Raw genomic sequence first — 12,933 nt, 5'->3', positions numbered from 1 at the left:
GCTTCAAGGGGTTGTTCATTCGTCTTTATTTGTTTTAATCTTGATGTCTGGTAATTGTGTAAGACTAGTCCATTGTCCTTAAGTCTTAATCTACACGAGCCACTAACAAACTGATACAGTACATCTGTGTTTTACGACAATGATCTCACGCTGTGCTCTTGCTCTCGATGCCCTGCCTCACTCTGCCTCTGCTCCTCTTTATGACAAAAATGTCAGATAGAATCATGGAAGTCTTTCTCGTCTCTCGTCATTCCCTCACCTATCATCCTTGATTGCTTATGTCTTAATCCACTCCACTCATATTATGATTTGTATGTGTGTTTGTATACGGGTGTGTCGAACCTGTGGTTTTTCATCTATAAGTGAGTTTTGGTTACCAAGTGATAAGCAGATTAGCTCACGTCACGCAGGGCCACGTACACTCTGACACGCAGGGCCACGTACACTCTGTCACGTCACGTCACACTGTGTTCCTGGAAAAACAATTGAATCACGTTCAGAATCTGATATTAGTCTTGGTTCTCTCACGACTTCCTCGTGCTTCTGAGGCGCCCGGTTGAAGAAAGCTGTTTGCGCAGGGCGTCCACCCCATCTGGCTGTTCATAGCTTGCTCCCTCTCATGGCTACTGAAAGGGGGCTGTGAATGTAATCAGTCAATGCATACAGATGATGAACTGAGGTAAACAGGCTAAGCCATTATCAAAGACCTTTGTGCTGCTGCCTCCTGGCTTTGTCTGTTCCCCCGTAAACCCAAGAAGAAGAAGGAGAGCGGGAAGAGGTTTGGGAACAGCCTAGGCGTCACGACAGCACACTTAAACAAATAAGAGACACAGCGTTTTCCTGTAAGATGGTCAAATTAACTTGGCTGCACTTGTTGTGACTGACACATAGGTGGTGCTGGCTGGTGCAATACATTGCCCTCATTTAGCTCTAATCTGTTGAGTCACACCATTTGTCAACTTATTGACGCGTTGACCTTTAACTGTTTATTTAAGACACGACCATATTGTTTTCAGTAACTGCAGCGGGAACCCATTTACCGTGAGGCAAAGCCACATCATCATCAGATCAGATGTCATCAGATGTTTTACTAACCCATCATTGCTGTCTAACAACAGAGATTCACATTTTCTCGTCTAATGCTATTCACCTACGCAGCTGTCACGTTTCGCGATTTTCATGTTTCAACTTCAGCTGAAGGACTGCATGCTCCTCTATGGGATGAGACAAACACCTTGCGGCATAGATTTGCATATTGATAAGGAAAAGAGATTTTCTCGAAACTGCTACATGTATAACAAGACACAGATTTCATGTTAATATTGGTGTGGACATGCTGTTCCATCATGGTTTACAGTCATGCAGTTATCTGTTTATAGAGATGAGCTGAAATGTTGTTTGGACCGACAACACCTCCAAAAAGTATCGATTGATCAACTCCAACTCCATTCCCTCATCAATCGGACTGTAAACAATGACTGCGCTACACGGAAGCGGAAGTCTTCTGGCGGACGTCCGCTCTACACCAGAAACCCAGAAGACATATTGTCTGTCTGTCCCAGAGTCTTATTAGTCGTCAGACTGATAGACTCTGGGTTCCCAGATTGAGCAGAGATAGTGATCATGATTTTGTTGTGTGTATCTTTTTTTGGCTGCAGGAGTGACAACACCAGATCCTACCACACATGACCTCAGCAACAATGGGGGGACAGAAGAGCCATCCTCCACTTCCTCCCACACAACCACAATCCCGACCGCAGCTTCTACACTTCCACAAACAGACTCCTCCACAATCTTAGTAACCACTCTCCAACCCAGCGATTCTACATCTTCACCAGCATCCACAGAGTCCCTCACCACCTCAGTAATGGCTGCAACTAAAGAGACTACCCTCAAATCTGATGCAACAGAGTCTACACCTGAGGAACCAACCACCCCATCGAGAGAGAGCGCAACCAGTCATTCAGTGTGGACTGAAACGGGAAGTACCTCATCGCCCAGCACACAGACCAGTACAGAGGGCACTTCCTCTGTGCTGGTTACTGAGTCTAGCACCCGTCACTCCACCACCAGCCCGGACATTTCCTCCACCACTGTGTCTGAGGAGAGTTCTACCACTGGCCCAGTTGACTCCACGTCAACTCCGTACATTGGTACAACCCAATCCACTACAAGGCTTCCATTCACAACTAGTGAGAGAAATTCCACCGCACCTGACAATACCACAGACATCACACCCACAAAAAATACAGAGACTCACCCTACCGCTTCACCCATGACTGATAATAAAACTACCCACGCACCTAGCATAGAAAGACCCGAAGACAGCAATACTACAATACCAACCCCAGTACCCCCGCAGACTAACGACACATCTACAGTATCCCCGCAGACTAACGACCCATCTACAGTATCCCCGCAGACTAACGACCCATCTACAGTAACCCCGCAGACTAACGACACATCTACAGTATCCCTGCAGACTAATGACACATCTACAGTATCCCCGCAGACTAACGACCCATCTACAGTAACCCCACGGACTAATGACACATCTACAGTAACCCCGCAGACTAATGACACATCTACAGTAACCCCGCAGACTAACGACCCATCTACAGTAACCCCACAGACTAACGACACATCTACAGTAACCCTGCAGACTAACGACCCATCTACAGTAACCCCACGGACTAATGACACATCTACAGTATCCCCGCAGACTAACGACCCATCTACAGTAACCCCGCAGACTAACGACACATCTACAGTATCCCTGCAGACTAACGACCCATCTACAGTAACCCCACAGACTAATGACACATCTACAGTATCCCCGCAGACTAACGACACATCTACAGTATCCCTGCAGACTAACGACCCATCTACAGTAACCCCACAGACTAACGACACATCTACAGTATCCCTGCAGACTAACGACACATCTACAGTATCCCCACGGACTAACGACACATCTACAGTATCCCCACAGACTATCGACCCATCTACAGCAACCCCACGGACTAACGACACATCTACAGTATCCCCGGAGACTAATGACACATCTACAGTATCCCCACAGACTAACGACACATCTACAGTAACCCCACGGACTAACGACACATCTACAGTATCCCCGCAGACTAATGACACATCTACAGTATCCCCGCAGACTAATGACACATCTACAGTATCCCCGCAGACTAACGACACATCTACAGTATCCCCACGGACTAACGACACATCTACAGTATCCCCACGGACTAACGACACATCTACAGTTTCCCCGCAGACTAACGACACATCTACAGTATCCCCACAGACTAACGACACATCTACAGTATCCCCGCAGACTAACGGCACATCTACAACAGTAACCCCGCAGACTAACGACACATCTACAGTATCCCCACGGACTAATGACACATCTACAGTATCCCCGCAGACTAACGACACATCTACAGTAACCCCGCAGACTAACGACACATCTACAGTATCCCCGCAGACTAACTACACATCTACAGTATCCCCACAGACTAATGACACATCTACAGTATCCCCGGAGACTAATGACACATCTACAGTATCCCCGGAGACTAACGACACATCTACAGTATCCCCGCAGACTAACGACACATCTACAGTATCCCCGGAGACTAACGACACATCTACAGTATCCCCGGAGACTAATGACACATCTACAGTATCCCCACAGACAAATGACACATCTACAGTATCCCCACAGACTAACGACACATCTACAGTATCCCCGGAGACTAACGACACATCTACAGTATCCCCGCAGACTAATGACACATCTACAGTATCCCCGCAGACTAATGACACATCTACAGTATCCCCGCAGACTAACGACACATCTACAGTAACCCCACAGACTAATGACACATCTACAGTATCCCCGCAGACTAATGACACATCTACAGTATCCCCACAGACTAATGACACATCTACAGTATCCCCGCAGACTAACGACACATCTACAGTATCCCCACAGACTAATGACACATCTACAGTAACCCCACAGACTAACGACACATCTACAGTATCCCCACAGACTAACGACACATCTACAGTATCCCCACAGACTAATGACACATCTACAGTATCCCCACAGACTAATGACACATCTACAGTATCCCCACAGACTAATGACACATCTACAGTATCCCCACAGACTAATGACACATCTACAGTATCCCCGCAGACTAACTACACATCTACAGTATCCCCGCAGACTAATAACACATCTACAGTATCCCCACGGACTAACAACACATCTACAACAATAACCTCACAGACTAACGACACATCTACATCAGTACCCCCACAGACTAACGACACAGCAACTACAACCATAGCAACCCCGCAGACTAACACCAATACAATCACAACCACAGTAACCCCAGAAAACACCACAGGCATAGTAACTACCACTACACTAACCACAGAGACCGCTAACACTACATCTTCCAAAGTTCCCACACCTCCTCGTCCTTCTCCCACCATGTCCATCACCACAGACCAAACCAATAGCACAGAGGTGCCTCTACCCACAGCCGGAACCCCAACCTCTCCACCTGCTTCCATCACCCCCAGCACTCTCCCTACTAACACCTCCCCAGGCAGTAGCACCGTAGTCCCCACTGGAAATACCACCACCCCTAGTCCCTCAACAGCAACCTCTGGAGGTAGGACTAACAAGATGATTTACATGTGACTTTTAATTTACAAGTGGGATAAAATTATTCAAAGAGGAATACAGGTAAATGTGAGGAACATGAGTTAACGCTGCACTGGGCAATTTCACACTTTAACAGCCTCAGATGACAGCGTGAGTTAACTGTTTGGACTGCACTACATAAAGTGATGTAATCCAACATCAGTCAACTGCCAGCCAGTCTTTGATACTTAAATTTTTTTAAAGGGACAAGTCAAGCAAAAGATCTAACGTTGGTGTCGCTGAGTTCTCTGCTGTTTAGGAGTCACCCTTAAGTTTCAATTTGTATAGGCTGATCTGACAGGTGTAGCTTTTACACAAAAATATTACCTACTGCAGCTTTATTACTTAGAGGAACATGTACATATTTAGACTCAGTCGTCATTGTTGGCTGTGTTTTAATGTCCTTAGTTTGATTCTTACATATGTTTTTGGCTGGAACATAACAGCTCTATAAACGTGAGTATCTGTCACTGACTGACTGACTGACTGACTGATTGACTGACTGATGAAGTTACACCTTTCGTCGGCCGTGGCATATGGCACACCCATGCACGGTCCAGCCATATACTGGGTCTTAACCTAGTCTTGTTTCTATGGTATAGTGACTGGCCACACTCCCGAACCAACTAGTGGAACGACAACAATCTTGCTCACCACTACACCAACCTCCTCCACCAACACTGTCAACCCAACACACACCACCATGCGGCCAACAGACATGACCAACATCTCCACCGCTGGACCCCCACCCATCACCACCCCGGCTCCATTCATAGGTTTGTACCTGTCTCCAAACTGTGATGATATTTAAATGGTCACCATTGAAGCCACCTGGTGAGATCAAGGAAGAGCTTAAGGCAGTGGTGTCCAACCATGTGCCATCAACAGCCAGGTGTATGCACATTTTTATTGCAACCAATCAGAACAGCATCTGATTTCACAGATTATCACACCTTCAAGACAGCTGGTTTAGGTGTGGTGTGATGAAATCATGTGATAAAATAATGTATATATTAGAGATGGCACAATATGCTTATCTCATGATACAATTTGATACACACATGGTCCAAAATAATAACAAAAGAAAATAACCACAATACGATGCAATGACAACAAAGCATATGTCTGCACCAAAATACTTTGTGGCACTGGTAACAATTTAGAAATGTCATTACAAAGCGCAAATAATATCATTTGAATTGAGAGCTTCTGAAATTGTGAGGGTCAAGCTGTCTCATTTGTGATTACTACAGCAGAATGATTGAAATGTCATCAGGATTCCTTTTTCTGACCCACAAATTGTATTTCGATTACGATATATTCAATTTCGATATATTGTTCCATCCCTAGTATACATCTATATAAATTAGTATATGGATTCATAATATACATAGGAAGGGGAAAATACATAAGAAGAGAAAAAAAATCTGATGGCAGGTTTTTTTATGCATATTTTTTTATTTCAGGGTGTCCTTCCAACCCATGTCCAGTTGGAAGTGTCTGTCTTAACAGCACCTGTCAGTGTCTGTCTGGTAGCTACCTGCAAAATGGCCGTTGCACACAAGGTAAGGACATTGCCATATAGCAGCATTTCATGTCTGGTGTGATGAAAGACAATGATTGAGGATGGTGGTGGCGATGAGGTCGTTGCTGAAAGACTTTTCCCCTCATTTGCCCTCTGTTCCTCTCTTCACAGGCCAAGTGTACCCCGGCCAGCTTCATCTCACCTCCTTGACATTCCAAAGTGCAATGAGCGACAGGTCCTCAAGGATATTTCAGGACACCGCGGCTCAGATCTCAGCGGCGGTAAGTTCCTGTAGCTACTCACGAAGCATGTCGGATACAATACGTCCCCCCTTATCTCAGTGAGTGAACCACAGTGTTTTTTCTGCTTTGTAGCTCAGAGTTGCCCTTGGAAACCAACGGGGCTATGTGAGGTCGGACGTTGTACAACTGGTGTAAGTGTCTCCTCTTTCTCCTGCATAGAGCAAGATATTATTATCATACCGTATGGAGGGGTTCTTAGCTCTTGTGGTGCTTCTTTGTCATTCTCTAGGCAAGGCAGTGTACAAGCAACTGTGAATAACGTCTTTGAAGATACCGATGCCACTCAACAGTCCATTGATGAGGCCATTAAAGTGGCCATAAACAGCTCACAGGGCAGCGATGACTTGCTGGCTGGTGCAACATTTCTAGGTATGTATCACTAATGCACTACTCTGTATATATCAAGGGAAGGGCAGAAGCTGACTTGTATGGGCCACATGTTGCATTGAAGGTTCCATATTGTGGGAAAATGGCATTTCGACTTTGATCATAAAGTATATAATTATATTATATATATAGTGTGTGTGTGTGTGTGTGTGTGTGTGTGTGTGTGTGTGTGTGTGTGTGTGTGTGTGTGTGTGTGTGTGTGTGTGTATGTGTATGTGTGTAATATATATATATATATATATATATATATATACACTGTATATATATATATATTGTGGCGATTCTGGGTTTTAGCTAGGAACTGATGTGTGGGGTTGTTCCTGGGGGAACGGTGTGTTAGTGGGACTTCCTGTCGGAGCGTGTGGCCAGTCAAGATATGTGAGGAAGCGGAGTGGACGTGGGTGAAGCTAGGAGCGTAACCATGAGTGTGAAGCCGTGAATAAAAGCCTGTACCAACTACAAGTCTCCTGGTTCCTGGACGAATACCTGATTCGTTACAATACATACCTATTCAGTACCTATATTCGGTACCTATTCAGTTGTTACTGTTGATATGATATATGTATGAGAAATAATCATTTCAATGTAATTTCAATTTAGGACAACTTATCCTGTAGTTATTCCGTAACTATCGGGCACCTATTATACAGGGTAGCCTAACTACAGGGGCGGCCGCGCGGGCTGTATTCTAAGGTTCCTTTATAGCGATCGTTTGGTATTTATATAAAGTGGATCCAGGCTGTTCATGGTACATGACACCACACACAAACAGCTTTTAATGGACCTCAAGACACAAAACCAAAGAAGAGTGTAAAATATGGGAGCTTTAATATCTGTAGCATTAGTAGACTGCTTCTCAAATGCATTCTCATGTGTGCCTGTTCCCTGTACTGTCTGTCTCAGGGACGAACCTGTGTGAGCAGCAGCCAGTGCCCTGTGATCTCAACACCGCTACATGTTCAAATCAAAATGGCCAGGCCATTTGTACCTGTAAAGGTGGCTTCATCCCCACTGTGTACTCAGGCACCAGCTGCAGAGGTAACTGGTTGGATACATGTGTATCAAATTCATCATGACTGAGGTCAGGTTTGAAAAAGCAGACTGTTTCACTGTTTATTTGTATATTTAATTTTGTGTCCTGTAATTATATTGCTATTGTGCGATAGATTATTATAGGCTCATCATGTATGATGGGAATACACTTGCGAGCTGAGAAAAAGAAGCATAGACACAGACGAAGGCCCACGGGGTCTGAACACAAGTTCAAGTGAAATATTCCTGTGTGGCCTACAGTTGAGAGAACTGTAACAGATACCCCATTTACACCTGGTTTTTAAATGCGACCTGTATCCAGATATGTTATCTGGATAATGGTCGCATTTAAAAAACAGATGTAAATGGGGTGAGAGAGCGCTTATCCTGGAAATACTTTTGTGTGAGAAAGAGGGAGAGACGCAACAGGGAGAGACGCAGAGACAAGGTCAAGTGCTGCAGACTTTTCTCCAGGCTGACCTTTGCCCCCTGGCTTCATATATCTCCTTAATTTATTCCTTTGCAACCGGGTCGTTTCCCTGGAAACAAGCGGAAGAATCACAACTCCCCGTCGTTGAGGGTTGGATTGCTTGTGACCATAAGAGCAGCTATAAGGAGAGCTTCAGACACATGCTGGGTGCTCTACCGTTGCTTTCCTAAGAAAAAACATAATGTACTATTATGCGTTATCACTGAAGATGTTCATCATCATTCAGCCTCCAAATGCACTGCAAGAGGTTTACAGTCGTGCTCTCGTCTCCCGTGCAGCCAGGCGTACTGTACTTCTCCATCTGCTATTGTATGTCTGAAAGACATAGTGTTCTCATTTCAGTCTCTTTGTACAGTAATCTGTTTTTGTACGTCATGATGTTTCAACTTCTCTTCACAGCTTGTCCAAGTGGGCAGAGGGCAGAGGGAGACGTGTGCCAACCGTGAGTAGCCACATTACGCTTGTTTTTGTTTTTGTTTATGAAGTGAGTTTCCATGTCCATCAAGGATTTGGGGAGGGGTTGGGCATCTTTGAAGCATCTGGCTCCCCCATGTGGATTCAAGGTTAAACTGCACAAAATAGGAACAAGATAGTCAACTATGTATCTCTAGTAACTAAGGGCGTGAAATGGGAAGCTAACTGCTTTTTATTGTCTTTCAGATGCCCATTTGGCTACGCTGGGTTCAACTGCAGTGACTGTAAGTTACTGCACAGATTCAAATGCAAAATGCAGTAGTAACAGGTGTAAAAGTGCCACATTGATCCCCAAAAAATGTGTGTCTATATAGCGGCTCTGCTGGCAGTGGTGGTCATCGCCTGTGTACTAGGAGGAGTTCTGCTCATCTTGGTGCTGGCCTTGTTCATATACTGCTGCTGGTGAGCATATTAAAAAAAGCAATGTCTCCTCCCCACTAAGCCCTCATATTGATTTACTCTTCTCCTACTGTATATATGTAATGATCAATCCCCCAGCTCTCTGGAGACAACTGCATCTTCTGTATACACTTTTAATTGCATCAATTTAGATATGTCATATTCGGCTCATCCTCTACCACTGTCTGTACTTCAGCAGGACATGCTCAAAGAGGAAGCCTGATTTCAGCAATAGTCCGTACCCAGCTGATGGCCCCTGGCCCATTCAAGGCATCACCCCCATCCCCCGGGCCAACTTCGATGCACCCACTTCCATGGAGATGACAGAGGGGAGCAGCACTCACAACCTGGTGGACAAAAACCACCAGACCAACGGAGTGGTAGGTTTCCATAGATGTTCTTCTGTCACACTCTGTCACAGTGTGACAGCATATTGTTTCTCATCCACTAACACAGCATTAGCGTGTGCTGTCGCCCCCTGTTGCATCCAGACTGCACCTGCTTTCTAACTCACTGCTACCTCACCACCCTCTGTCACTTTAGAGACAGATTAGACGCTTTGACACCATGTTTTCCCATCCTATGCTCACCAGTATATTACTCCAAATCATGCACAATGTCTGTAGTGCTAGCATAGCATGTAGCTCACACCCACACTCCCTGCTTTGCCTGTGTGTTGCTTTAGGGGCATTACACATCGCAGAAAGGATGGAAAAAGGTAAGGCACGGCTTTGCTGCCAAACTTTGACTTGCCACAATGCCCCCTGCTGGTGCTTTATTAAGAATAACAGTGGTGTGATTCTCTGGGTGATGGGAGGCTTCGTGAACACTGTGAGGAGAATATATGGGGAATTGCTGGGTTGTTGGGGCAAGCATTGTGCTTCCATTCTCCTGGTACTGTACATTGGTGACTGTCATTGCTTGTGTGTGTGTGTGTGTGTGTGTGTGTGTGTGTGTGTGTGTGTGTGTGTGTGTGTGTGTGTGTGTGTGTGTGTGTGTGTGTGTGTGTGTGTGTGTGTGTGTGTGTGTGTGTGTGTGTGTGTGTGTGTGCATTCTAAATACACAATACCAAGAAATGTCATGGTGGAAAATCCATAATGGTACGGTGTTGCTTCAAGGCAACATTTGCCTTATAATTTTCCATGACTTATTATCATATAAAGATTGAACTTTAGGTTTTTAAAATGTCAGAAAAAGACGTTTTCAGACCAATTTTCTAGAGAGAGATGATGGAGCTGAACCATGTGAGGAAGGCCGGAAAAAAGGATTCAACATGGCCTCCAGAGAGTCATATGACAAATTGAAACGCTGCTATTGGAGTGTCCTGCCTCTTTGTTAAAGTATTGCATCATAATTGAGGATACTGAGTGAATGTAAAAGGGTAAAAAATGGGTATGTTGCCGAGAAGCAACACTGTACCATAGAGGGCTAACACAATGATAACCATGTTTGTGACGTGAAGGGCTGCGGCTTCCCCAAACGGTGCTGGGGGGTGGCCGGGGAGTGGGGGTGAAGGGGGGGCATGTGCGAGTTAATGTGTCTGTGTTGGCCTCTGTGAGTGTTTGTGCGTGTGCGCTATATTATCTCAACAAGACTAATAAACTCAATGGTTCTGCTGACATTTCAGTCGGGGTCGTACGATCTGAACCCAGAGGGAATGAAGACCTTCACAGGTAAAAACCCCTCCCGATACTCCTACCTGGTTCAAGGCCATGAGAACCCCTACTTCCTGCCAGGAGAAGAGAAGAAAAACTGAACGTCTGGCCCAGACGTTCAGCCTTTCTCACTGCCCAGACAGTCTGGGCAGTGAGAAAGGCGCTCCATGTGGAGATGATCGAGGAACACACAGAAACTGATCAAAAAGAAGTCACTGAATTGAAAACTCCTCTGAGCAGGACACAATACTGTCTCAGCGATGGCAGGTTATTCTTCAAGATACAAGATACATGGGAACTTGCTTGGATTAATGACAAATCACAAAGAACGTCAAATCAAGACTCTAGACAACCACCAAAGAGATTCATCTGCCACTCATGTTAAACAGACAAGATTTTTTATTTTTTTATTATTATTATTTTTATGAGATTGTGTGTATGTCATCTGTTCTTTGGAGTGAGCTAAAATGTTACTGATGATAAACAGTAGATGTCGCCATTGCTCAGTATAATTCCTCTACACTTCTTAATGGAACAGGTGACTTTCGTATGCTTTAAAGAAATCATTCCGTAGTTTCTAAATGAACATAGTGTGATTCATATCCTGCTAATTGCACTTAACTGTGTATCACGTTTACCACATGTTTTCCTGCTAAATCAAAGATAAATGGAGTGTGAGAGTAATGGGGCTTTTGGGCGCTGCTAGATATTTTTACTATATGATGTTTTCTAGAAAAACTGACTTTTGAATGGCTAAAGGGGCTGGATCCCTGGTTTAGGGTATTTCTTTTTTTCCAATATTTTATTTTTCAATTTTCAGAACAAACAAAAGCAAAACAAACTCAGACACAAACATACAAAAAAAACACATACCAACATTACAATATGATGCTACCAGTCGCATAAGGCGCTTAAGTGCTTGTAAGGGATGCTGTACATAAAATCCTGTGCAAGGAGTCCATGAGAAGTTCGCGGGGCGAGTTATTCATTGTTTCTAACCTTATCAAAGTAGGCCAGGAACGGGTCCCAAATAATTGAGAACTTCTTAAGGGAGTTAGTCCTCAGGAACCTGAGTCTCTCCATGCGCACAACTGAAACCATGTCCACCAGCCACACCTGAAAACAAGGTGGAGAGTGGGACTTCGACTCCTTCAAAATGAGTCTCTTTGCGACAGTTGTCCCCTGCGTCAGAGATTGCTGCACAGCCGTAGGGGGGAGCAGAGAGGATTCAGAACAGCCGAAGATGGCAAGTTCTGCCTCCGGCTGAAGGTTTATCCCATAGGCCTTAGAGTGGTTTGGGGTATTTCTAAAGGGATTTAATTTTGTAGCAGTCTGGAGCGGAGTACCGTCTCTATTTGTGTGCTTCCCTGTTGAAGCTGCTGCACTTGCAAAATGTGCCTGTTTTGACGGTCTGTTTGAAGAACAGGAAACATTCTGCAAAGCCCGTGATAAAGCCTGCCTCTCGGACGTGCCAATTATCACTTGTATACATTTATTCTGAAAACATGAGCCTGAAGTCTCTTATGTCTTGTTTGTCCATGTGTCTCTGAGACGGTGCACTATTTTATAAGTGTGTAAACTTTTGTAAATAATGAAAGATCTTTCGGCAGAGAATGTATGTGTATGCAATGTAAATAAATTAATTAATTTAAACATGACACGCCTTGTTTTGTTGTTACTGATGGCAGCATTATGTAACAGCTTCATCATAATTCAAATATTTGTGTCCTTCTGAGTTTTTTACAGCAAGATTGTATGTGTGTGTCGGTAACCATTAGCTGTGTAGAGGGAGGTCCAGTGAGTTCATAATGTGACTCATATGGACAGGACGGGAAAGGGCCCTACTCCTATTGGCCAGTCTAAATCTCAGAATTTGTCAAAGCACCAAGACAACTGATCGTTAACTGACCGTGTAACAGCACACTACC

At 44.6% G+C, this 12,933-nt stretch overlaps 1 protein-coding gene across 1 annotated transcript; it reads left to right on the top strand.

Annotated features, from left to right (window-relative positions):
* Nucleotides 1–4,585: 4,585 nt before the first annotated feature.
* LOC310788407 (protein HEG homolog 1) lies at nt 4,586–12,567 on the top strand. The gene is made up of 12 exons (XM_083649965.1): nt 4,586–4,709; nt 5,344–5,517; nt 6,208–6,306; nt 6,438–6,547; nt 6,641–6,699; nt 6,798–6,937; nt 7,859–7,993; nt 8,877–8,919; nt 9,138–9,175; nt 9,266–9,353; nt 9,547–9,730; nt 10,978–12,567. Exons 2-12 carry the CDS (start codon nt 5,445–5,447, stop codon nt 11,104–11,106), a joined length of 1,098 nt encoding a protein of 365 aa, XP_083506091.1. The 5' UTR covers nt 4,586–4,709; nt 5,344–5,444; the 3' UTR covers nt 11,107–12,567.
* Nucleotides 12,568–12,933: the final 366 nt, after the last annotated feature.

The sequence above is a fragment of the Poromitra crassiceps genome (genome assembly GCF_964638095.1).
Source record: "Poromitra crassiceps genome assembly, chromosome: 13".
NCBI classification, from domain to species: domain Eukaryota; kingdom Metazoa; phylum Chordata; class Actinopteri; order Beryciformes; family Melamphaidae; genus Poromitra; species Poromitra crassiceps.
The sequence above is the reverse complement of the archived record's forward strand: the minus strand, read 5'-3'. Positions and strand labels throughout refer to the sequence as shown.

Bases quoted from the DNA above. Each gene is read 5' to 3' on its own strand.
- LOC310788407 (XM_083649965.1), top strand. From the start codon at position 5,445: ATGCGGCCAACAGACATGACCAACATCTCCACCGCTGGACCCCCACCC. The intron at 8,920-9,137 runs GTGAGTAGCCAC...ATTGTCTTTCAG, and splicing joins GAGGGAGACGTGTGCCAACC to ATGCCCATTTGGCTACGCTG. The intron at 9,731-10,977 runs GTAGGTTTCCAT...CTGACATTTCAG, and splicing joins ACCACCAGACCAACGGAGTG to TCGGGGTCGTACGATCTGAA.